Here is a 26,663-nt window from a genome sequence, read left to right as displayed (position 1 = left end):
CTCTCCAAATATAGACTTACCCATGGCAGCAGCAAAAAGGTCTGTAGCCAAGGTAGAGTAAATGTTTCCCTTTTTCCAGAGGCAAGTCAATAAACTCGACAAACCATCAGTGCTCTTTCCTACTTAGCTAATTGTTAGCTCCAGGAATCCCTGCAAACCATGCCAGCTAAATGTTCTTCGTCCAGACGCATGGCTCTGTGTGTCAGGCTGGAGCACTGAAGGACAGGACACTGGCTGCGCCTGCCTGCCACAGAGGCGAAGGCTTTATCATTACTGGATCTTGTATGTGGCCGAGATGGCCCACTGAGAAAGTCGTGTGGGGTGTCTGGCTGCTTCCATGCCAGGCTCTGTGCCTGGCCACAGGACTGGCAGGTAAAGTGCATCTGGCCTGAAGGAGAAACTATGACCCGGAAGCGGAAGTGACCTCACTAGGATGGGTCTGAAGACGGGAACTGGCGCTGGGTGCTAACCTCTGGGTCACTGAACTTGTGGTAGACCTCCAGGAACCTTTTGAGGATTTCCCATCTCTGCCCTTTATTCATCTCCAAGCCTCAATCAGGCAGTTCCCCTCTTTTGGGAGCACTTAAGAGAAATCTGAAGACCACTATCCCCCCTCTACCCACAGCTCTAAAAAGGGAAGCCATGTGTACCATGTGATCCATAGGCCACAGCTAATTGGCTCAGGATTGCCATATGACTTAAACTGAGCCAATCAGCGAACAAGCCCCTGGGTTGAGGTTGTTAGATGGAGAGAAGGGCTGAGCGAGACCTTTCAGGCCTGGCGACTCCTTGCGTGCCTCTCTACTCCTTCTTGTCACACTTCCATCTTGTCCTGTACCTTAGTCTACCTCTAGCCTGTTTGGTTTGGGACAGGGTGTCAGAATAACCTCTGTCCTGGCCAGCCTCTAAGCCCTTCATAGGCTGGGCCTTGCTCTCAGACAAATCTCTATTGCTGTGAGTTATACCTGAGATCCAGGATGGTAGCCCCCAGGCCCTAGGATGCCAAAGCTCCTTACTCTCCTCTCCCCTCACCCCACCCTCTAGCGTGGGCCAGGGTACAGGCTTTCAGAGCCTGGTAGCCACAGCAATTGCATACTCTTAACAATCCTTCCCTTCACTGGGTCAGGTTTCTGCCTAAGTGGAGTTGCTCCTGTATAGCTCATTATCTGTCTTGTTACTCTACAAAGAGTAGTTGTAAAAGGTTAAGGGTTTAAGGGCAAACATAATTCTGTATTTGCCCCCAGGCTCCATTGTTTCTTAGATAATATGAGTGGAACATGTGGTATAACTTCTAAGCCTTAGTTTCCTCAGCTGTACAATGCGATTCTCTGAACAGCTGTGTCCCATGAGTATAATGTATATGGGACTATGTCTGGTGCATAGTAGTGCCTCAGATACATAAGCTATTTCCTCTATTGTGAAGGTCTGAGATGACAAAAGTGAGATTTTTTACCAGTATCTGGAGCCCTCCTTCCAGAGGAGAAAGGGGTTAAGCAGACCCCAGAGCAGCCTGGAGTAAGTTTTTTAATAAATAAGAAAGCTGTATCCATTCTGGAGTCAGGCCATGGCTGGGTAGAAGGATAGGATGCTTCAGTGTACCCACTATAGTAGCTGCTATATTATCCTCCTGGCCTCAGTCTTGCCCATCTTCCGCCTGCACTGGCCAATGTCACTCAGAGAAGGGACTTCCCCTTCCAAGGAGAGTGCCATGCCTTGCAGTACCTCCACTATAGAAGAAATGTTTGCAGATGGCTTATGAGGAGCTGCTCATGCCGTGATTGCCTGCCACCTAAATGCCATGGTGAGTCTGAGCTTCCCACTCTGTGGCCCATGAGGCTAAGTGAGTGACTGAGCCTCTCTGGAGAATGCAGGGTGGGAGAGGGTTAAATACTTCATACACACTGAAGCCAGCAAGGGTCCTGGAGTCACAGAGTTGGATTCTGAGCCCACCTGTACCACCCACTGGCCTTTGTGTGACCTAGCTTAGGTGGCTTCAGTCTGCACCACAGTCACATGGATACTTGATAACTGTGGGGGTTAAAGGTGAAGCTGTGACGATGAAACAGCTCCTTGATGGCCTCAAAGCTCAGCAGCCCCTTTTCTTTGCTCTCTGGCTCACTTTGGAAAGTAACAGACAAGCTCTGGGTCATCTACTGAATAAAGACAAGAGCAGCACCCACTTCATAGTGGTTTCAGTTAGATGGTGAACACAGATGGTGCTAGTGCAGTGTTTGGCACACGATGGGTACCTAGAACATTCTCCAGTACTGTGAGGGCCATGATGTACAATTGCTATGCATGGTGAACCAGAATGACAAGCCAAGGGAGCTGCCACCAGTATTTTGGAGCCACCAGACCGAGAGGAAGGAGAAAGAGAGAACTAAGAAATGGGAGGAGTGCTCCTATATCCTAACATTGCTTGCCCCTACCACATCTGGATTAATTTCTTACTTTTTGGTTTCGGGTAGAAGAAGACCTATCTGCTTGCAATGGAGAAGTTAGTGGTGCTATAACCAAACGATAGGAAGAGTAGGGTTGCAGGTAGCCCAGAACCAGGACCCCAGTTGTCACTGGGGTCTCTGTTTCTCCCATGCCCTGTCTGCTGGTATCTCTCTCTTTTGCAAATGGTGTCTGCTCTCTGCTGAATCACAGCCAGCCTTCATAGCTTCCGGATTCTCTCTCTTTGCTTCCTCACTCAAGGGAACACAACGATCTTTTACTTTCGTCCTAATTGGTAAAAAGCCCATGGGAGACCTCTGGTCCAGTTGGGGGATGTAGCTTACTTCCCCAGCCAAAGGCTTGGTCCTCAGGGACCCCATGACTGGATTGGGAATTATTTTTATAAGAAAGAGTATGTTCAAAAGTATGGAGGGTGCTAGAGATATCCACTGTGGTTGGAAAAATCAGCACTTGGACGGAATGAGCATTTAAGTTGCAGCCAAATAATATGGGTCTGTTAAGGCCTGTGAGAGGTATCTAGATAAAACACATAATTAACCCAAAGCTTGTCTTCTAGATTTGTATAACCAGGTTTGCAAGCTCCTTACCACAATTGTCCCTTTCTGGTCATGTCCAATGTCCTGTTCACTACAACACCATCCTACAGGGTGCACTGGTCAGACTCTGCTGTTAGGAGTAAACACAGGCTGTGTGCATTTGCATAGCCAATCAGCCACCTGCCGAATTCAGAGCATCCCAAGAGCAGATAAACTAATCAGATCCATAAAGAGATCACCAAAATGAGAAAACGAATTTATTTGTGCTGCTACTGGGACTGGAACTCTGGACCAGGGTTATGTTCCTTAACTTTTTTGCTCCAGGCTAGTGCTTTACTACTTGAACCACAGCTCTACTTCTGGCTTTTTTTGGTGGTTAGTTGGAGATAAGTCTTATGGACTTTCCTGTATTAGGCTGACTTTGAGTGGACCCTCAGATCTCTGCCTCTTAAGTAGCTAGGATTAAAGATATTAACCAACTGTCCTGGTTCAGAATTCCTTTAGTCATTTAGATTTAGACAACTTATATCCTTTCCACCTAACAATTCCTGAAATACTTGGACTGTTCCTTCTAGGCATCTTTCTCTCCCTGGATCTAGTCAAGGGAAAGACTAAGCAGTCAGTAGTGACTAAACACATGGACCAAGGAGTCAGACCTTTGAAGCTGTGTGGTCTTGGATAAAGTAATATCCCCCCACTCTCTAGGCTTCCAGGGACAATATACTTACATTGTCATCATTTTCCTGAACTATTAGTTTCATCTGAGTATCAGTTCCTAGGTTAAGGTCAAGGCCAAAAGCGTAGGTCTGGTTGCTTATGGCCTGCCCTCCCCTAGACTTGTATCTTCTAGGCAGACGTGCAATAGAATTCAGCTGCTCCTGAAGTCACAGCCACCCCCCACTCCAATACTCCACTTCCTCCAGCCACTGGGGAAGGAGCCACCCTGCCCTGCCACAGTAGAGCCACAACTCCACAGCTGTTGTCTGAAATATGAGAGAATGAATTAAAATAATATGAATGAATGAACTGCTAAGTTAAAGAGGGAATTAGTGACAGTGAAGAAGAATGTGGTAAACAGCTAATCCTGCCCTCTGCCTCCTCGTTGAATCTAATCAATGGTGGTATAGACTTTTCCTCTTTATCCACACAGGCAGGGTTAAGAATAGAAAGTTGCCAACCTCTAGCTGAACAAGAAAGACCCACACTAGTTTTCTTCAGCTACTTTATCAAATTACTACAGTTTCAATTGGTTAATTGACACAAATCTATTGATATGCAGGTAAGAATTGCAAAGTGGACACTTCCCTGGGCCAGGTTCAAGACCGTGGCAGGGCAAAGCTCCCTGTGGGGGCTCTACAGGAGAACCCTTCTGTTTCTCTTTCCCAGCTTCTCAAAGCCATTTTCATTTGTTGGCTGTCTGTCTTCATAGCCAGCTGTGTGCCATTTCCCAATCTCTTCTCTCATTTTGTGTGTATGTGGTACTGAGGTTTGAACTCAGGGCCTCACACTTACAAGGCAGGCACTCTGCTCTACTACTTGGAGCCACACCCCCAGCACTTTTTGCCTTAGCTGCTTTTCATGTAGGATCTCATAGTTTTGCCTGGAGTAGGCCCTTAGCTGAAATCCTATGTCTCCTTGTATAGCTGGGATCACAGTTATCCACCACCATAAACATGAAGGTTCTTGCTAACTTTCCCTTTCTCTGCTTTCCCATTACCTGGGATTGCAGGTATGAGTCACCATGCCTGACTCCTCTCCTTCTGTCATCTCTTATGACTCTCTGACTCCTTTGCCAAAGACCAGTGATGGCATGAGGTCCATCTAGATAACCCAGGGTCCACTCTCCTGTAAAGTATCTTTAGCCAGGGGACTTCACAGCATGCAGGGCTCAGGATGTGGGAATCACTGGACAGCCATTGTTCGTATCACAGATATTGCTTAGGGAGGGGCAGAAGGGGTAGGAAGACTCCAGGATCAAAGGCCCATACCAGGTGCTTTTTGGCTCTTGCTCTTGTGGTGGCCTAAACGCTGGTATTTCTTAAAGTTTAGATCATTTCAGCATAATCCCCAATTGGAGAAACCCTCCTACAGTGGTATGCCAAGGGTAAAATCTGGTCCTGGATTCCTGGAGGTCTCAATTCTGGATGCACAGTACTATCAGCTGGGAAATCTGAAAAATCTATCATCCCTTTGTGGGGTTTTTTTGAAGTGCTATAATTTAAACCACTTTGTTATAGCCCTTCCTATTTCTGTGTCTTTTGAGATAGTGCCTCACTTTTTTTTTTGGTCCGTCATGGGACTTGAACTCTGGACTTGGGCGCTGTCACTGCACACTGTTCAGGTCAAGGCGAGCATTCTACCACTTGAGCCTCAGCGCCACTTCCGGTTTTCTACTGGTGTATTGGAGATAAGAGTTTCACAGACTTTCCTGCAGGGGCTGGCTTTGAACTGCGATCCTCAGATCTCAGCCTCCTGAGTAGCTAGGATTACAGGCGAGCCACTGGCACCTGGCAGGGTCTCACTTTTGCCTGGGTCCAGCCTCCATGAGTAGCTTGGATAACAGATAACTACACCTAGCTGTTATTTTTGTTGTTTTGTTTTGGTGGGAGGACATAAGATCTTGCTAAGCCTCCCTTCCACTCCCCCACTGGCTTTGAAATTCTCATATCTCCATCTCCAGTATAACAAGAATTACAGGTTGTGCCATCACACCTGGCAAAAATGTATAATTTTAAAATAAGAGACTTGCAAAGACAGTACTGAAATTACACATATACCCCTCATTCAGATGCCCTATAACCAATCTGTCTTACATAAACAAGGAACACACATCACAGCTAAGAATCAACATTGCCACAGTTCTATTAACCGTGTGAAAGTTTATTCAGAATTTCCCAGGTTTCTAATCATGTGCCTTTTGGTGGGGGCAATTTAGCACCTCTGTCATGTGTAGTTTTCAAGGCTCATTTGCCTCCAGCAGTCTTGGTCCACTTTCAAATTCTCTCCACACCTTGAGACTTACATAGCACAGACTACTGGTTTCCCTAGGTGCTTTTTCAGGACTAGCACTGGATTAAGAAGGACATGGAGAGATGAGATGCTCTTACTATGGCATCATAGAAAGAGGGTGTGGGATGCTAGTGATGCCAGTAACTGTGGCTGGTCACTTCATCTAGTTGGTACCCTCCAGTGTAAAGACAACTCTTCTATCATTTTCTTATCTCCAAGTCCTGCAGGAGGAAGCATGCCAACAGCTTTGACTCTGGTCCTTTCCCATGCTGCCACTATGGGAAAAGGTTCTCTGAATCTCCAACAGTTCCAACTTGCCTCGCTTGTTTCCATGACCTCTCTGAGATATGTGTCTTACACTGGGGGTAAAAATAGCACCCAGATAGGATTGTTACAAGGATTACATGAATCTGATGTGATAAGCACACAATGCTCTTAGAGGATGGAACATATTAATCATTAGGTGAATAGTAAGCTTGGGTATATATATATATATATACATATACATATATATGTATATATAAAATGAGTCACAATATAAAATTTTTATTGTAGGTTGCAATCACCATGTTCAAAAGCAGTAAACTCTTCTCTTTAGACCAAGGCTCACAGATTTAGGACCCACAACCTATAGCTTGGTTTTATGAATAAAAAGTTTTATTGACACACAGTTATAGTCATGTATTTACCTGTTCTCTAGCTAGTTTGGAACTACAGTGGCAGAGCGGAGTAGTCACAAAAGAATCCCTGTGGACATGAAAGCTAACGTATTTACTATTTGGCTCTCTAGCCCAATGCCCCTGCCTGGAGGTGATCTTCTAATGCCCTGCCATGTCCCTGTCTAAGCAGATACTGCTCATGCAAGCCACTTCAGGCTATGTGATTTCACACACTAGGGTCTGCAGATGGACACAGCAAGGTACTCTAGTCATTAAATAGCAACTGAAATCAGAATAATTTGAGAAATGTTCAATAAAGAGGCCACCTGAAAAGGCGGGGGCAGGGGACAGGAAAGTCACAGGATATAGGGAAGTGGCAGTGGACTCAGAGCCAGGAAAGGAACTGTCACCAGCCCAGGCAGAAGAGGATGGGGCCACTGAGGGAATGCACATGGGTCAGCTTCCATGGGCATACTGGAGTAAGATAAGGTCACAGAGGGAAACTGGAAGGGCAAATTGACACCAGCACACATAGCTGAGGAAGGAAGGTGTACAAAATATAGCTGACAAAGGCATCCTCCTGATCATCTCTTCAGATGACTAGTTCAGCACAAACACCAATAGGCTTCCATAGCTTTTATCTCTAACTTCCTCCCTCTTCCTCTTCCTCCTCTGTCTGCCAGTTTCATAACAGTCATCATGGAACTCAGATCTCATCCTCATTAGACGGGTGGAAGATTATGCACACGGGCCAAGTAAACTGGACATACTGCGTCTGTGATTAGGACGCATAGACTCTACCTAAAGATCTGCCTCCAGTCCTGACTTTTGATCTCAGGCAGGAACTGTGCCCAGTAACCCAGTCTGAGTCAACACACTGAAGGTAATCCAACTGTCAGTCCCCTGGAAGAAAGAGCTGAGAGTGAAGAAAGCTTCATAGGCCGGTAAATGTCCACCATAATGGGTTCCCAGCACAAGAGGACACACAAGCAATCCAACCTTCAGTCCTTTGGGAGAAAGAACCAGAGTGAAGAAAGCTTCATAGGCTTGTAAATTTTGAAATAAACCTGTTTCCATTATCCAGAACCTCCTTCCCAGTCACACCCTCAGATACACCCATACATACAGATATTCTCTATTGGCATCTGGTATCTTACAGACCAAAAAACTATAGCAAGTCACCTGTTGGAGGGCTGCCCTGGCCAACCCAGACACTTAGCTTGAGAATTCACAGGCTCATGATGAGGAGGAGTGTGCCACTCTATGGCAGAACTGGGGCTAGACTTCAGGACTGGAAACCAGAATCAGTTTATATGGTTCCTAGAGGCCAAAAACTGATGCCAATCTGAGGGCCCCAAGGAAGGAGCTAGGGCGTGATGTGATTTCGGGTATTTCCTTCAGCCCATATATCTGGCCTCCCAGCTCCCCCAAGTCTTTCCCCATCCCAAGGCAACCTGTGAGCAGGACAAACACAGACCAGAGTCAGGCACTCAGCTTTCAAAATCCACACAGTCCCACTGGTTAGTAGCTGTTTGACTGTGAACTTGTCACTTGTTCTTATTGTTTTTCTGAGTTAGGGCTGTGCTTTGCTCTCTATCCCTGGATGACCTTGGAACTCATGGTTCTCTTGCCTGAGCTTTCTGAGTAGGGGATTATCGGCTTGCATCCTCATACCAAGCTTGAATTTGTTCCTCTTTAATGAAATCCAGTTTTCTAGTTGTATAAACGTGTTGATGCCATCAGCCACTGTGTTGTATTAAATCCAATCGTACACAAGCAAACTCACTGCAGGGTCCAAAGACCTACAGATAAGACTGTTCTCAGCTTTTCCCTCCAATTGGAAGACTGGTAGACTATTCACAAAAAGCCAGAAGCCAAATGATTGGAGTATCATGGTTAGAGTTCCATGCTCTAACCCTAAAGACGTGGGGACCCTTTCTGAAGGAGTTGGGAGGCTTCTTAATGTTTGAAATGCCCTTACATTTTAATAGACCCAATGTAATTAAGAAAAACCTCAAGTTTCTCTTCCCTCTTTTCCCTCAAATGTCTTCCTGAGAAATGAAGGGTTTGAGACATGTAGCCCAAGTGCTCTGGTTTTAAATTAGACAACTTTGTCCTGACAGGAACGGAGTCACAGCTGTCACAGCTGATTATTTTTAGAGTTACTACTAAACCCTTTGTACAGTATGAGTTTCCACTGTTCAAGGAAAACAGAAAGACTTCACATTTTATCATGACAGCTCCAGAGCTATCCACCTCCTCATAATCATTATTTCCAGCCTGTTTGGAGGGGTAAGGCTGCATCTTGACATTCTTAACTGCAAAGAAAGCAAGACCCATCAGAGGGCTTTAAAGCCCCCAAAGCTGAGAAGAAGAAAAAAAAAAGCCCACTGCTTCCAGGAAGCCCCCAGGGGAATTATTCCCAGGGGAAGCAGTTGCTCCTATAGCTGATTTACTAGTGACCAACCAATCAGAGCCCCTATATGCAAATGTCCACAGAGGCTAACCAGGATTGGTCAGTTTGTGAGCAATGTCACAGTTTCTTTTCTCTGACCCAATAATGTTACTACCACATAAAAGGCACTGCCGGACTACCGATCTTTAGGGAGAAAATTTCACAGCAAGCAGAGCACCTTCTAGATTGCTCCTGGGGTGTGGGGACAGAAGTCTTTGCTGTCCAAGTTACTGAAGCCAGAAAAAAAAATCATGGTTTTATGAACATGGGAAAAGAAAGCCAGCTAAGGCCAAAGGCGAATGTCTCATCTTACATCCACTTTTTTCTGAATTACAGAAACAAATTCAAGGAACAGCAGCCTAATACCTACCTTGGCTTTAAAGAGTTTTCTAGAAAATGTTCGGAAAAATGGAGATCCATCTCAAAGAATGAAAAGGCCAAGTATGAAGCCCTGGCCAAACTCGACAAAGCCCGATATCAGGAGGAGATGATGAATTACATTGGCAAGAAGAAAAAACGGAGAAAGAAGAAAGATCCCCAGGCACCCAGAAGGCCTCCATCATCATACCTAATCTTCTCCCAAGATCACTATGCCCAGCTGAAGAAGGAGAATCCTGGCTGGTCAATTGTGCAGGTGGCAAAGGCAATGGGGAAGATGTGGTCCACAACAACAGATGTGGACAAGCAGCCCTATGAGCAGCGAGCCGCTGTCCTACGATCAAAGTACTTCGAGGACGTTAACACCTACCGCCAACAGCACCGTGGCAGGAAGAGGAACTTCCGGCTGTCAGCCAGGAACCAGCGCAGCGGGAGAACTGAGCCCAACAAGCGAGTGGATCCGGTTTGAAAATAATAAAATACCATTGAACCGTATTACCTGGCTCTTGCTTTGTATGTGACTTTCGAGCAGGCATCACCACTGCACTGGGGAAGTAAGTGGTTGATAAGGTTGATAGAGGAGTGATGGTTCTGGGGAAGAAGGCCAGTGGGATCCCAAAGGGATCAGAGCAGAGGGGTAAAGATTGGGGTGGAGGGGTTATGGAGGTAGGACTATCTGCTTGTCTGCTGGTCAAGTGGTCATCTAGGTTGGAGGATCCTTCTTGGAGTCATAAGCCCAGATGTGGTGAGGGTGGAGGGCGTGGTGAAGTGGGTTGGTTCAAGCTCCCATTACAAGACGAATAGAGAAGACACCAAGAGGAATTCAACCCGAGTAGCACTGGCACTGAGAGTTCAGCTGGACCTAAGGGATCCAGGATATCTGTAGTTCCAGCTACCGAACCTCCAGCAGGACTTAGCTACTCTGACCGAGCCACCTAAAATTGGAATTTAGATGGAATTTCATCCACCTAAAATTCCAAATCTTAGTGTTATTTTTCTATAGCTAAAAGTGTAACACATGTCATTGAACATACCAGCCTGACTGGTCGTGGGGCCTGAACTCTGGGTCTGGGCACTGTGTCTCAGCTCTTCAGCTCAAGGTTAGCGCTCTACCACTTGGGCCACAGCGCCACTTTCAGCTTTCTCTTTTCAAACCCAATGCATGCAAGGCAAGTACTCCACCGCATGCACTCTACCACTGAGTCACCTTCCCAGCCCCCAGCTTGACTCTTTTGTGACCAAGCATCATAGGACAATCTCCCTGGCTACAGTAATTGGCTCAGATAAGGTCAGGTGACCCAGGCTGGTCCCATCAGAGGAGATCTTAGCCCCACAGGGCTTCTCATAGTCCCTTGGCATGTATTATGCTAGAGATTTTGCCAAAGTTGAGCCCACATGTGTCGAGTCAGACTTTCTTCAACCTGATGATAAATTTCTGTTCTCAGACAATATTCTAAGACCAAATCAAATGTGAAATTCTTGTAGCCTCTGGCTGGCAAAAAGATGGGGCCAAAATGTTACACTGATTTTTCTGTTTCTCAAAACTTCCCCATTTGAACATTGAAAATACAGAACTGTGTGCGTCTTTAGGAATGAGAGGTAGTATCCTGGAATAATTTAGAAACCTGGGTCTAGACTCAGGATTTGCAAGTGCCAAGCCCTCTGCTAGGAATTGAGGAGCCTCTGAAACATAAAGCACAGCTTAGCAGCCACGGGGATGAACGTGAACACACAAAATATAGGGAAGGAGTGGGTCCACCCACCAAACCCATCCCTCAAATCTTCACAGAGGAAGCAGGCTCAAGGTAGGTGACAACCTCTTCCTCATGCTGGCAAGATCCTCATTCCCCGTTGCCGACAGCTGCTAATTCTAGCTTGGCTCTGATTCTGCTTCAGTCCATCCTCCATCCTCTCAGGAGAGGCCCTCATTTTCTGCTTCACTGAGAAAACAGAGATCATCAGACTTAAGTGCCCTCAGTTTTCTCTCTCAAAATGCAACCCACACTCATCTTTTTCCTTAGTCTCACTGGCTCATAGGGAGCCCCACTCCTCCTCCCTCCTTTTCCCCTTTCTCCTCCTCCTCTTTTTCCCTGTTTCCCATAGGCCCCAATTCTCTCTCCTTAGGCTGCTAAGCTCACACATGTTCACTTGATGTGGTGACAGTGGTTCTGAGCTTTTACTAACAAGGCTTTGGGTGGCAACTCCTTCCTCTGAGCCTCAATAGACACCATGCCTGGTGTACAGGTTGTTTTAGGGACACATGTAAAAGTTTATTTGGCAGTTTCAAATACCTGGGGACACACACTGGCTAGTCTATGATCCGTCCTCTTGGGATTCACTCCCTTGTCTAATCTCCTGTTAAATACGGGCAAAATCAATTACTTGGGTCTAACCAATGTTAAAGGAGGTAGGATGATTATGCAATTCCATACAATACTCCAATTTGTTGGCCAACTCACACGAGACAGTGTTCTTGCTATGGGATGAGCCAAAGTTTGGAACATCCATGTGGTGAGGACCAGTGGGGAATGTCCAGTGGCTGAGGGGGCTTCAGACCAGCCACCAGCCAAAACGGAAAGCTCTCCATCCCACAAGGCACACAAGGATGTGGCAACTGCAGAACCGGGTCACAGATACTTCCCTGATAAACCATCCGATGAGAACTAAGTCTCGGCTGCCCCTAAGATCATAGTCTTGTGAGGCTTCAAGTAATGCATCTAGAGAAGCTGTTACCAGAACCCTGGCTACTGTATACATGTAGGACTAAATGTAGAAATGTTTAAACCCTATGAAGGTATGGTATGCTGTTGTAAGTCATTAACTTGTGGTAATTTGTTACACAGCAATAGATGACGAATACGTGATAAATATATGCCAGTTTATAACTCTAGAAGAGACTGTCTTCGGTCTTGTTTCTCTCCCAAGTCTCTGCACTACCCATTTAATTTACTTTGCTACCTACTCCTCTTAAAAGGTGGTGGTTCCCCTCTTCCCTACTCTAGTGCTAATTAGACTCCAACAGTGCAACTCTGCAGTGGCTTCAGTAGGCCGCCTTCTTTCTAGCCCGAACTGTGGGTACCTGGTGGGCAGCAGCTGTGTGTGGAGAGGCCCCTGCACAGCTGGGTCCCCACCCTCTTTCCACCCCTGTGATTAATTACATGAATGTGGGTGGCTCAGTCAAGAGTTTTGACAACAGTGTGCTGGGTCCCTGGAGAAAACCAACTCTATTAACAAGGTTTGATGAAAGACACAAAAGGAAGGTCTAAGTATGCTAGCTTCTAATGACCACAGCACTGACGTCAGAGGAAGAGGGAAGGAGGGAGGTAGAGGAGGATCAGGGTGAGTCCAGACCCAAGTAAGTGGGCAAGAGAAAAGGCAGACAGGAAAGCCAGTGGGACACCAGTCTCCCAGACTCCACTAGCCAGGAGCCTTGTCCTTGGAAAGGTGTGTGGGTGCAGCCTCTGTGCCTGTCATCCTCCACTCAGATCCTTCTCTTCTATATTCATGTAGTCATTAACTTATTATTCATTCATTTAACCAATATTTATGCAAATCCTATTCCTGCAACGTACCAGTAGCTGTTTTGGTGCTAAAGAGGAGAAAGACAAATAAGTCAACAAACATGCCAGACCATTTTTGATAGTGTCAAATGCTTGGAAGAAAACAAACCAGGGTGATGAGATAAACAATGACAGGCAGGGTGCAGGTCGCTTGAGGTAGGCTGTCGGAGGTATGCTGTAGGATGACATCTGGTGATTAAAAGATGAGTAGAAGCCAAGCTTGCCAAGGTATTAGAGAGAGGCCTCTAAGCAGTGGGGCAGCAAGTGCCAAGGTCCTGAGGTGGAAGCATATAACAGGTGGCCCATTAGAGGCCAGCGTGACTGGAAGTGTAGGCTGGTGCTGGAACATGCAGGTCATGGCAAAGAATTTAGTAGGGAGCGAGAGGTAATTCAGAAGTATGGGAGTACGTGTGCTCCTCCAATCTTTGAAATATTTTTTTAAAAAATTATTATTCTTTTTGGTCAGTCATGGGCCTGGCTCTGTCCCTCAGCTCTTTTGCTGAAGGATAGCTAGTACTCTACCACTTTGAGCCACAGTGCCAGTTCCGGTTTTCTGATGGTTAATTGGAGATGAGTCTCATGCCCTTTCCTGCCTGGGCTGGCTTTGAACCATTGATCCTCAAATCTCAGCCTCCTGAGTAGAGAGGATTACAGGCGTGGGCTGTCAGCACCCAGCCCATCTTTGAAATCTTGATATTGGTCATTCTAGTCCTCAGAGATTGCTAAGAGGCAGTGATGTCACCCCCTGCATGGGCTGTAGAGGAAAGGACAGACAGGAGGACATCAAGCCCAAGGGTTGCCCCTTCTGAAGCAGAGATACCCAGGAGCTTGCACTTGACATTGTTTGGGAAGGCTACAGGCTAAAATATGAGTGTGAAAGCTATGGCATTTATCTCTGATTCATTTTTCCAGGAAGCAGAGACCTCAAGTGGCTGGATATGCCAGGGGAGACACTTCTTCCTGGACCTCATGTCCATATGGGGTATTGTCCCCCACCCCAGACTAGCGCTTCTTACACCTGCATTAGGATGCTGGTAGCACTGAGATGTATGCCCTCGCGCACACGTGCCTTGGGCTCAGTATTTCTGGGAGTTGGGCCTTTAATTTCTAGTTCAAAACACACAGATGATGTTGATGCAGATAGCCCCCGGACCACAAAAGAATCTCTTTCCCATTCTTCTTTCCTCAACTCCCCATTCACTCTGTGGAGAAGGCAGGAGGCTGCCTTAGCTACTGGGAGCCTGGGATGAGCTGGCCATGTTTGGTTCATTCTGTCTCTCCCTCTCTTACTACAGAGTATACTCAGGTCTTCTTCCTTCTAGTCAGTTCAATCAGTAATAACGCTCATCTGGCTCTCTCCTATATCTGCCAATTGATTCTGCACCTGAGAGGGAAATAAGTAGATTTTATTTATTGGGTTTCCCCTCAAATCTCAGCAGAGAAATGAGCCTTAGTTGCGAAACAATGTATTGGCATCTGGCTGCACAAATACACTGGGGTTTTATCACTGGGTTTCATCCTCCACTAAAACATCAATTGTTTGGAGGAGGACCTCCATAAAGTCCAATTCCCAGGCTTGTAAGACTACAGGTCAGGTCCATGGATAGGCGAGGCCATCAGGATGAGGTCACAAAGGTACTTGTTCCTCTTTGTCCTGTCATGTGACACCTCCACCAGCAATGCCTGCCCTGCAGGTGTGACAGGGTAAGTATAATGCCAGGAACATTGTTGTAAATGAAGTCTGGTGTGTGGCAAGTGCCTAGGCCCCTGGAGGATGGTTTAGAGAAGATGAAACCTTAATCAGGCAGTTTTAAGCTGGAAAAAAAACAGGCAAAGCATCTTCAAGGGTGGATTACCAGTAGCACAATGCGATAGTGGTCTTCCCTGTACCAATTGCTTAACCCCAGCTCTCCTAAGCATGGCTCTCTTTCTAATCTTCCCAGTGTTCCAGTTGGTTGAGTTTAAAATTCGCCTCTTCAACAGTGAGCTATTCCAGTAGCTGCCCGTCACCTATGGGTGTCTTGCGTGACATAATCGGGCCATTGAGGACTTGCCAGGTGCATGTCTCTGGGCACTGGAAATGCTCCAGTGCACACTAACTCCCCATATTCATATCTTTGTGTAATCCCACCCCCTTGAATGTAGGCTAGACCTAGAGACTCAGAACAGAACAGGGAAAAAGTGTGTTGGGATGCCACTTTTAATATTATACTATGAAATCTTGCGAGTCTCCCTGGCTCTTTTCTCTCATGCTCGCTTGAAGCAAAGTGACATGTTGAAAGCTACCCTATGGAGAGGCTCATGTGACAAAGGACAGAGGATGGCTTCCTGCCAACACTCAGTAGGAACTTTGGCCCACCATCTAACAGTCTGCAAGGAACTGAATGGTACTGGTAACTGAAAGTAGTACGCTTGGAACTGGATTGCAAGGTGAGCCTTGAGGTTCTTGTAGCCCAGGGGAATAAATGTTCTACAGCCTTGTAATAGACCCTGCTAAGATGTTTCTGATTCCTGACACATAAAAATTCATATGTATTGCTCAGGTCACTGAGTCTTGACAAAAATGTGTTGGAAATTGGAGTAGTTAGTTGAGTTCAGATTTTGGTTTAAGAGAAGAATAGCTCTGTGACTTATACCCAAAGGTGAGAGACTGCTTCGGAGTCAGGCATTGGGCAGAGGCTGGGAGTAACTGAAGAGATGATAGGAAGAATCTCCATTCCCTCAATGGCATTGTTGATAGAAATCTGGACTTGGGAGTCCAGATTGATGTAGGCTTTTCTCTGTCAAGAAAAAAGTAGAGGGGCTGGGAAGGTGGCTCGGTGGTAGAGTGCTTGCCTTGCATGCTTGAGGCCCTGGGTTCGATTCCTCAGCACCACATAAGCAGGGAAAAAAAAGTTGGAAGTGGCACTGTGGCTCAAGTGGTAGAGCGCTAGCCTTGAGCTGAAGAGCTGAGGGACAGCACCCAGGCCCGGCGTTTAAGCCCCACAACTGGACCCCCCAAAAAAAAAAGAAAGAAAAAAGAAAAAAGTGGAGGACTGGAGACAAAGCTCGGGATGGGACTGTGTAGTCTTTGGCTAAGACTCAGAAGGATCTAGGCATGGAGACCCTTACGGAGATCAATATGCCTTATGGATCGATTCCACCCAACAACAGTAGCAGTGGGATGTAGATGTAGCTTTTGAGCACAAAGGGAATCAAAATATGGTTTACCAAAGACCACGATGATTTTTGAGAAAACTATGACTGGAAGGTGACATCTGGGACTAGAAGGGACAGAGATAGTACAAAAATTTAAAGAACCCATTGAAACCCCAAAACTACTTAGCAGGACACAGGTTAAAGAATTAAGTCTGCTTCAAACACAGGCTGCCTTTCATGGGCAAGGAAGTGACACAGAGGGAGGAACCAACCATACAGGGGAGAGTTAGAATTATATCTAGCCTTTGAAACATGGGTTTCAAGATGGTGACTCCTTTACACTTGCCACATCCCTCCCCCCATTATGAGTAAGCACGTCTATCACCATTAACCCCACTCCTATCTCACCACTGGATACTGGACATGAGTGACCATTTATCTCTGCAGTTTTGCAAGTCATGAAATCCACAGTAACAGTTTTCTAGCGTCTGTACTTAAGGAATTATAGCAATAAACCTCAGGTACAGCTGGCCAGGATGTAGATGGTGGGTCTGTACTTGCAGTTCTTATTACCCAATCATGGGGTGATACATTGGGAGATCATGAAAAGTAGTGACTGTACTTTGTATGTGGAAAACACATGAGTCATGAGGATCAGTGAGTAGACTGGTAGCAGAGTCAGAAGTGACTGTACCTAACCCCTGTGCCTCCTGGACCCATGCTTTGTGCACTTCCTCTCCTTGCATTTGGGCTGGACCTACTGACTGACTTTTGGTGAGTTGAATATAGCAAAAATAGTATCATGTTGTTTCTATTTGTGTGTGTGTGTGTGTGTGTGTGTGTGTGTGTGTGTGTGTGTGTGTGTGTGCGCGCGCCAGAACTAGGACTTGAACTCAGGGTCCAGTGCTCTATCTTAGCTTTTTCATTCAAGACTGGCACTCTATCCTTGGAGCGATACTTCCACTTCCAGCTTTTTGAATCTCATGATCCTCAGATCTCACCCTGCTGAGTCACTAGAATTTCAGCAAGAGTCCCATGTGACTTCTGACAGCAAGTTTTGAAAAACCATGACTTCTGTCTGATTCTCTCTTTGGTTTGCTTTAATAAAGCAAGCAGTCAGAACAAAAGTTTTCCTATGGAAAGGAACAGGAGCTGTCTCCGATTACCAACACTGAGGAGGTGAAGCCTGAAAACAACCACACCACATGGATCTTTTTGGAAACCATCGTCTGCTCAGGTGAGTTTTGAAATAAGGGCAGCCCTGGTAGATACTTAGATTTCAGCCCTATGTGAAGCCCTAATCTGAGAACCCAGCTAAGCCACACCTAACAAAGACAACATCTAAGATAATAAATCTTTTCTCAAACCACTAACTCATGGGGTAATTTATGACACAAATATCTTAGTATCTTCACACCAAGGTCTCCCTATACTGTACACCTCTTCCTCCAAAGGCTCCCACAGGGCCCTTGCAGATATTACTTCAAGCCAGGATCACATTACATTTTAGGTCTGGGAAACTTACCTTATCCTTCTGGACTCAGAACAGGAAGTCTTCTCCCACCTGCTCTGTCTCCTGTAACAGCTGCATAAGTCTATACACGGCCACTTCAACATAAAGTATACTGTAGCTATTGTCTGTCTCTCCAGCTGGTGGAGGATAGCCTCATTGGTCAACCTAAAATCCAATACAACTCATCATAGAGTACAATAATGACATTCCATTGAATGCCTATGCCTGGTCATCTTTTGGGGGTAATTTCATGCAATTATCTTAATTTTTAAAAATCCAATGTGGTAGGTACCTTTTTGTTTTGTATTTGCTCTTTCAGTGCTGGGGATGTAACACAGGTCCTCAGTACATACTGGGCAATTAGTCAGTCTGGCACTAAGCTACATGCCCTGTGGGTATACAGGTGAAATAAAAATATCTTACAGATGAGGAGTTTAGGCACCAGGTTAGGCACTCAGCTCATATCTGCTGGGAAATGATCAACTGGATCACATAAGGTTGTTGGCTCTTCCTGTCCCAGATGTGCCAGTCCTCCTTGTTCCTAGGAACTCTCTACAAACACCAGAGTGGGACCAAAAGATCTCCCAGGCACCTAGACACATGGTCTCTGCTTGGCTGGCTATGGAGTTATTTCCAGAGAAAAACTTGGAACTACCCCCTGGTGCCTATACAGAAGAGCCTGGATAGTACCCAGAAAGTGTGCTGTGCAGTTGAAGCCACACCTCCAGGCCTGTGCTCACAGAAGCAGCAGCGCTTGTGGCTCATAGGCATAAAGCAGCATTTTCCTCTTCTCATACCCTGTCATTATAAACCACACAAATTCCCCAATACCCACGGTAAAACGAACAGATGCGGCTCTGTATTTTTAATGCATTATCTTGCAATTAGCAACAGTGGGCATGGAAGAATGCTGTGGTCCCCAGGGCTGCCCTTCACTGATGCAGCTGCAAATACATTTGTGCTAAAGAATCTGGCAGGGCTCTTCTGGCTCACACAGCCCTGGCAAGGGGATTGAGGGAAATCTCCATCTGCAGAGTGTCTCCTCTGCCCAGGAGCAAAAAGGAGTTTGCTAGGGTTTGATTATCTCTCTACTGCTAACCTGGTCTCATAAAGAGGATGTCCCTCATGGGATCCCCAAATACACCACCCCAAAAATCCGGGATGAAAGAGATTTCCATCAGCTTGAGGCCTACAGGTGTGAAGACTGTAGAATGAAGGAAAGTGCTTCAATACCCAGAGTTGCCATAAGGGGGCGTCTGCGTGGGCTTCAGACATGAAGAAGCTGGTTGGTTAGTTCATGGGAAGTCCTTAGCTCTGCCAAAAGGGGATCGACTGTTATTTTACAATAACAAATGGAATGCTAATAACCTGCACTATGAACCAGACCTATTTCTAAGTGTGTTGCACACTTAAGTCTCAAGGAGAAGTCAAAGCCTGCCCTTCCCTCCCAGCCAATGACCACCAGGAATCTGCCTGTAGTTGAGTGAAATTAGGATTATAGACAGTCAGGAGTAAGGAAAACACAAGGATCCACAGAGCCTTAGGGAGAAGTTTCTGGAAAGGACTAGATTCGAGGAAGCAGAGCTCTGTCTTGGATTGGATGCTGCTGGAGCATTAGCACTTAGAATAGTTAGGAGGTGGGAAATTAAAACATAAGTAGAGGTGGGGCTCTACTTCAAGAATGTTCTCTTTTTTTTTTGTCTGAAATCAGACAAGATGTGGCTATGGATCTTGTAACTGTCTTAATCCATCATGGTCACAGAGTGGCCTTGTCTGGTGTTGACACTGTGAAGTATTTAAAGTCACCAGAAGAAACCTAAGGTCTCAGTGTAGGTGCTGGGCCAGTTTCTGGGACTGAGTCCTATGAGTGCTGGGCCAGCTCCAGGGATTGAGGGCTGCTGTTCTTTTCCTCGCTTGCTCATGCCAGTTTGCAGATGTAAAGAAGTTGCGGCTCACAGAGATGAAACAACATGCCCATGTTTCCAGGGCTAGGAGGTGTTGAGACTCCCAGGCCACCAGAACTCCAGGAGGTACCAAGAAACCATCAGGGGCCCAGTGAATGAGGATGCTGGTGATGATGGAGAAGCCAGGCTGGCCACCACAGGGGTGTGGTCTGGGGGAGTGATATGAGAAAACACATGGTGTGTGAAGTCAGAGATCTCCTTGGGAATCTATTTCTATTGCTTATTAGCCATGTCGCTCCAGGCAGTTTATGCAATAGCAGTGATTCAATTTTTCTTCAGTATTGTGAGATAAAATGAGAAACTATAGTAGAAAGTAGCTGAGCAATACTTAGGAAAGAGATCCTACCCAGTACTTCCTACATACCAAGCATGGTTCTAAGTACCTCAGAGCTACTAGAGCATCTAACACAGCAATCCCATGAGGCAGATTCTAGCTTGCTGATGAGAAGGCAGAGGCCCAGAGAAGTTGAGAAACTTGTCTGAGGTTGCACAGCCATCAAACAGCAGAACTCAGGTATTCGGGCTCCACCACCATCCTCCATCATCTCATATAGAAGCCATGGGGCTCCTTTCCTTCTTGTGTTGCTCTAACTCATGAGCTTTAAGACTCTAGCCATGTTTCGATGGAGATTTAATGCTTTGGAAATCTCCAGGCCCCAGACTTCCACTTATGGATCAGTCTAACCTGCTTGCCTGGTGCTGGTTTGGAGCATATTCATTTCCTTAGAAGGTCAAAACATTCTTGACACAACAGATAATATAGATTCAGGTCGTTATAGTCAATGGACCAATTAAAACATTGGATTGCTTTACTGGTGTTTCTACACTTTTCAGTAAGCACTAAAGTCAGAGAAAAACATTGGAAAATGAGGAAAAATTAGATGGGGCAGGGGATGGCCTACAGTTGCTGCTTAGCCCTCTTTTGGCAAGACTGATGTGTGGGCAGAAGGCAAATGGCTGCCAAGAGGAAATAGGTCAGACTTGGCCAGCCTCTTCCACTCCTGCAACAGCACAAAGCTGTTTAGCATGGCCATGGCTCACTGCCCAAGGCTGACTCAGCATTGCTAACCTGTGGAGTGGGTTCACAGGCTGTGTCCCAAGTTCGAGGAGAATGGAAGGCTAGGACTCCTAGGCCCAGTGGCTCCAGTAACTGAAGTCCTTTAGGCCTCTGACCTCTTCAGGCCTTACTCCCCAACCACATGAGCAAGAGGAAAGTCCGGAGCTCACATTGCAAATCTCTCTGCAGTTTGATGCAATCCCAGATCATTACCATCAGGCTCTCTAAGGCTCATCTGGTTTTAATTATATCTCTAAATCCCAAGGTATTACAATTCTTGAGAATTTGGGGAATCTGGCTACTTAAAGGACTAGTCATAATCACAGTAATCCTGAGTATTTACCAAGCTCCCTTTCACGGACTGCAAAAGCCAGACAGACAACACTGAAGTGTTGAGGACACCCTGAGATTACTCTCAAGTTCTCTTCACAGAGGGCCAGACCCTTAGACTGCATCATTTTGTTTAGCTCAAGGATGTGGATGAAAACTATTTTTTCCTTCATTACCTTCTGAGGAAAACCAGAAGGAAGGGAAGTTGGGGGACCTCAAAGTGTCTGCCAGACCCTCTTCTGGGGACTGCTTTGCTCCCCCTATTCCATCACCAAGGGGATGGGCGCAGGCCGCGATGGTTGTATCTGCTGAACTTGTTCCTTCCCAGTGTCAGCTGACTGGACAAGGAGTAGATAGGTGACTAATGAACAGGGCCAATCAGATTCTCTTGGTAATTTCAATAAAAGCAATAGAAATGGGGGCAGCCATTAGGCTGCTAAAGCTAGAAGGTCAGACAGATTGAAGGACTGGAGTGACCACTCAGGAACAAGTGCAGAGAGAGGACAAACAGCCAATGAGGCAACCCAAGAATTGATCTCCAGAACTTTCTGTTCCATGTACTGATTCAACACACACACACACACACACACACACCAATTCCAAAGCAAGGAGCTATTCCACAAGAACACTGCTTCAAGGCAGTGAGGCACTGAAAATAATCTGGCACTCATGCTTCATTTTCTCACATGCACTATGCCTTCCCTTCAGCATCAGCAGAAGATGAGGCCAGCCGCAGCCCTCCCAGGCACATGTGCACAAGATGGGACAGACAGGGGAGTCCAGCACATGGGCCATTCCACAGACCCCTGCTGACTTTTATGAGAAGCCAACACAGACCTCCGTAGAGTGGCTGGTGTGTTGGGCATGATTGTCCCTGACCTCCCCAGCTTGACAGAGAAGGACTGAGCTAAGTCCCTGCAAAGGAGCCATTGTCAGGACACAGCACAGCCATCTGCTCCCATATTGATCTGACAGCAGCAGTATAGGCTGAAGACACAGACAGGAGCCCAGGGAGCAGCACAATTCGATGAACAGGCCTCATTGATCCACTTACCTGCTTGATGGCTGGCCAAGCTCCGTGTCTGAAAGACTCATGGAAGGTCAGAGCTAGAAGGGCACTTTAGGGAGGCCCAGGACAGCGCAGGATTGTCACAAATGGGAAAAGCAAGGCCCACAGACACTACTGAGATGTGACCTTTCTAATTTCAATCAAGGGGATCGACATAGCTCCACTGTTTATGGGATAGCTTTGAGGTGAAAAGAAGGTTTGGCTTTGTTGCCCCATTTTTCCTACAAGGAACAGAAGCAAAGAAAGTGTGTGTGTGTGTGTGTGTGTGTGTGTGTGTGTGTGTGTGTGTGTGTGCATGCTCCTTTCTGAAGGAATGAGTTGTAGCTGTTGGACTGAAAGAAAAAGCATGTTCTAAGTGTGTGTGTGTGTGTGTGTGTGTGTGTGTGTGTGCTCCTTTCTGAAGGAATGAGTTGTAGCTGTTGGACTGAAAGAAAAAGCATGTTTTTCTGTTACCACCAAGGTAGTAATGGGTTGTCACTAACTCAGAACCCTTCTTCCCATCTTCTGTGGGACACCAGCATAGTTAAAGCAGCTGTCGGGGGTAGGGGGGAATTCCAAAAACAGTCTATGAGACCATGACTATGTGGATGACAGCTTTTCTTAAGCCAATTTTCAAGTCAAGCTCCTGCCCTGTTCCAGTGCCAATGAGTCTCTAGCCAGCAATTCAAGAGCCCCAAGTGAAACTTGCAAATAGTCTGCTGTCCTTCATCCTTATCTAAGGTAGCTGGGGACATAGCCCCCAGATTCCCTTGGGAAATCTTGGGGCCTGAGCACCTCACCTGAGTGTAGCCTGAGATGAACTGGTGTGTGTCTAGTCTATGATCCCCCAAGGACCAGGAGACTAAGGAAACTCTGTGGGTGGCTGGTCTTGGGTTCAGTCTCTCAGGATTTAGGATTTATCCTCTCTCTGCTTAGATTTTTGACTTCTGAAAATGCCAGTCGAGATAAGGGTAGCCTTTATCTTACTTCCTCGGATGCTGAACACGGAGAGCTGGTCTGTTCTCAACTCCTGCTCTAAGCAGCCTCCCTGCAATCTACAGAACTGGCTGTAGAGGAAGAAAGGACAGGTTAGGAATTCTGTATACACTACTGACTAAAGTGACTTAGGCAACTTACCTAACCTTATTCTTCTGAGCCACATTTTCTTCTCCCTTGAAAAGGGGATTTCAAACCTACTCAACACAACTGGGATAAAGGAGACAGAATAAATGAGGCATTGGACATAAAGCATTGGGCCCAGTGTAACACCTAAGGCTGATATGTAACACTCACTGAGAACTTGTTATAAGTTCTATGCAAAGTGCTCTGTGGGCATTAACTTATTTAATCTCCACAATAATCCTGTGAGATCCTATTATCTTAAATTTTAAAATGAGAAATCAGAGGCTTGGAAGGTTAAGTAAATTGTCAAGGTCAACAGCTGGTCAGTGACTGAGCAAGCATTAGTTGTGATCTTGTGGACACCAAAGATAATGTTTTATCTAATTTAATGTCTTACTATGTCTATTATGTTGTAGAAACTAAGGGAAAAAGTGTGTCTATCAAATGCATGGGTTTGAAGTACAACTCTACTAACTTACTCACTCTTTCTCTCTCCTTCTGTCTGCTTGCCTGCCTGCCTGCCTCCTGTCTGTCTGTCTCTTTGTGGGAAGCACTAATAAGCTACTGCTTTATTTCTGACAGCATTTGTTTTCTTATCACTAGTATGGCTATTACCGGATCTTTTAATCCATTCAAACCTGCAATCCAAATGAACACGTTTCCACACCACCCACTCTTTAATCAGAGATTAAATGATCTAAACTCACAGATTCAGCACTTTGGACAGAGCCAACGTTTTCTTGCCATAACTGTAGTCAGTATTGGATTTGCATTTTAAAACCCGTTTACATTAAATGTGTGACCCACATATGAGAAAAGATTGCACTCTCCTCTTCTAGTTCAGTCATTCCGGATCTCCTTTCCTGCTCCTAGCCAGTGAGATGAGGAAAGGCTGACATAAAGATTTTATGAATCCAAAAGGAATGTTACTCAGATAGGAGTGATTTCAAAGGCATCATTTTGAAACTATGACATGGTGTTTAAAAAAGAAGCAAAGCTCAGAGTGGCAGGCTTCTTAACTCAAGGAAAGCCCCAATGTTGGACAGAATAACATCTTGATAACTATTAGATGAATGACTTAATTTGATCCAGGCTATGTGTAAAAAGTTATCCACAGCACTGGATCTGTCCTTGAAACTAATGACAATAACAATAACAATATGACCACCTCTTGGGCTAGATACTGGTAGCTCACACTGTAATCCTAGATACTCAGGAGGCTGATAAGGACTCAAAGCCAGCCCAGGCAGTCCAAAGGACTCTTATCTTCAATTAACCACAAAAAAAGCAGGAAGTAGAGTTGTGGCTCAAGAGGTACAGCAGCAGCCTTGAGGGGAAAAGTCAAGTGAAAGTGCAAGGCCCTGAGTTCAAGCCCTAGTAGCAAGGAGGGGAAAAATAATATATTCTTGTCTCCATTTGTATCAAGACAAAGAAGAAGTAAGTACTGTACTGGAGTTATCAGATTTCATCTTTGGGTCAAAAATGTATTTATGAGACCTAGTATGTACTTAATATTTCAAAACCAACAAGGCTTAACTTTTGCCTTCTATCCCCTTACTGGCTGGGGGAGACCTGTATCCATATGCAACACAAAATGCAGTGAGATAGGATTATGAGAGAAATAGGTACCAGAGCTCACTAGCTGGGAAGTCATTCCAGAATTGAGGCATGTCTATGTCTTTTGTGTAGCTTACAAGCTCCTATTTGCTCTCCAAGATGTTAATCTATGTGTCCTTTCCTCGCTTACCAAGAGAGAGTTAGTCTTTCTTGCCTGGGGTTCCCACAAGGTCTTGGGAAAAGGAAAATGAAAGTGATAAATAGACACAGTGATTGGCAGCCTAGGAATGCTGGGAAGATCATTCTGGGTAGGGAAGGCAGGAAGGATAAAGGCATAGTAGTGTGAATGGCCATGATGTATTTCTAGAGCAGCAAGTAGCTTGGCTGCCTTAGGCAAAACACATGGGATTGATATGGGGAGATGGTGGTGACAGGGAAGGTGGCAGAGGATTCAGGCACTGGGTTAGAATGCAATCAGATTTTGAAATTCCTCTGTTAGGATGTTTGTGATGCATCCTGTGAGTTCTAGGAGCTATCTAAATACATTTTAAGTGGTTGTGGTTTTGGCTCAGTGGTTGAACATGGGCTCACTATGCTGGAAGCCCTGAGTTCCATCCCTAGCACCACACACACACACACACACACACACACACACACGTGTGCAAACGACCATAAAGTAAAAGTACATTAATGATCTCTATTCATAGCCATGGGTGCTGACATTTTTTTTCTTAACTTTCCTCCTTTTTATAACTATTATATGTATGTCTGTAAAACTTTTGAGTTCATGCTATAGATTCACTTTTATGTGCTGAGTTTTTCACTATATATATATGAAGCATTTTCCAATTTATTTGAATATTATTTGAGATTGTAATTTTAATGGCCACATATTTCATCTACTGCATGCGCCACACTTTATAGAACCATTAATGTTGGATGGAGACTGTTTCCTTTCTCCCTCTATAAGAAATAACACCATAGTGGACATCTATGCACATATCATTTTGCACTAGCCTCTCACTACTTCCTTCATATAAATTCTTAACAGTGGTATGTGCCTGTTACGTTTTAATCAGCTCTGTGAAATTACCTACTGAAAAGGTTGTGCCAATTTATAATCCCACCAACAGGGCGTGCAACTCAAAGAGGTTAAATGATTCATCTAAGATTAAACACCTGTGAGTATCGGGCTGGGAAGCCAATGTGGGCACTGGGATCTACAGGGTGAGGCAGAACCATACAGGAGAGGTGGGGAGAAGAATAGCCAGAGGTAATTGAGTCTGGAGGTCTGAAATTGACTCAGGGAAAGATAGGATGGCCTAATGAAACAGCTTCAAAGGTGAAACCTGCCCCTCTCTCTTGACTGCATTGTCTTTGTAGACCTGAGCACCGGACTGACATCAACAGAGAGAGCACAAGTGAAAACTCATCTGCTCTTCTGTAATTTGGTTCAAGAATTCCCCAATTAACACCCTGCCTTTGCCAAAGAGGTCAACTGTGGAAATATACTCCAATCGGCCCTAAAGGACATCAGAGGTACCCATCTCTCTGCAGTCACATATTTTCTCAGTTGTCTTGTAAGTTAAAGAAAATGATACAAAATCCATAGTTTTCTCAGTCCTTGTACTTTGAACTTACTAGGTAACTTCATGGTGTGTGCAGTCCTTGCTGAACACTCTACTGGTCTCCTTCTCCAGGAAGCTAATCTGCTCTTATTCTATTCTATTCTATTCTATACTATTTGAAAAAACTTCATGTTGAGTCAAGATTTGATTTCTACAACTGAACCATTGTTTCAGTCTTCCAATTTTCTACACCTTCTTCCATAGGATAGAGACGTAACTACCTGAAAACAGGAGCCATTTTCCAGCCAG

General features: G+C 45.5%; 2 protein-coding genes across 2 annotated transcripts in view; one reads left to right on the top strand and one right to left on the bottom strand.

Annotated features, from left to right (window-relative positions):
• Positions 1-26,663, bottom strand: part of Csmd2 (CUB and Sushi multiple domains 2) — a 522,404-nt gene that overhangs the window by 276,531 nt on the left and 219,210 nt on the right. The gene's annotated exons all lie outside the window — the stretch shown is intronic.
• Positions 9,385-9,966, top strand: Hmgb4 (high mobility group box 4). The gene has a single exon (XM_013020488.1). It carries the CDS (start codon positions 9,385-9,387, stop codon positions 9,964-9,966), a length of 582 nt encoding a protein of 193 aa, XP_012875942.1.

The sequence above is a fragment of the Dipodomys ordii genome, unplaced genomic scaffold, assembly GCF_000151885.1.
Source record: "Dipodomys ordii isolate 6190 unplaced genomic scaffold, Dord_2.0 Scaffold51, whole genome shotgun sequence".
In the NCBI taxonomy this organism is placed as follows: domain Eukaryota; kingdom Metazoa; phylum Chordata; class Mammalia; order Rodentia; family Heteromyidae; genus Dipodomys; species Dipodomys ordii.
This window is presented reverse-complemented; position numbering and strand designations above follow the sequence as displayed.

Excerpts from the sequence above, each read along its gene's own strand:
- Hmgb4 (XM_013020488.1), top strand. The coding sequence starts at position 9,385 with ATGGGAAAAGAAAGCCAGCTAAGGCCAAAGGCGAATGTCTCATCTTAC.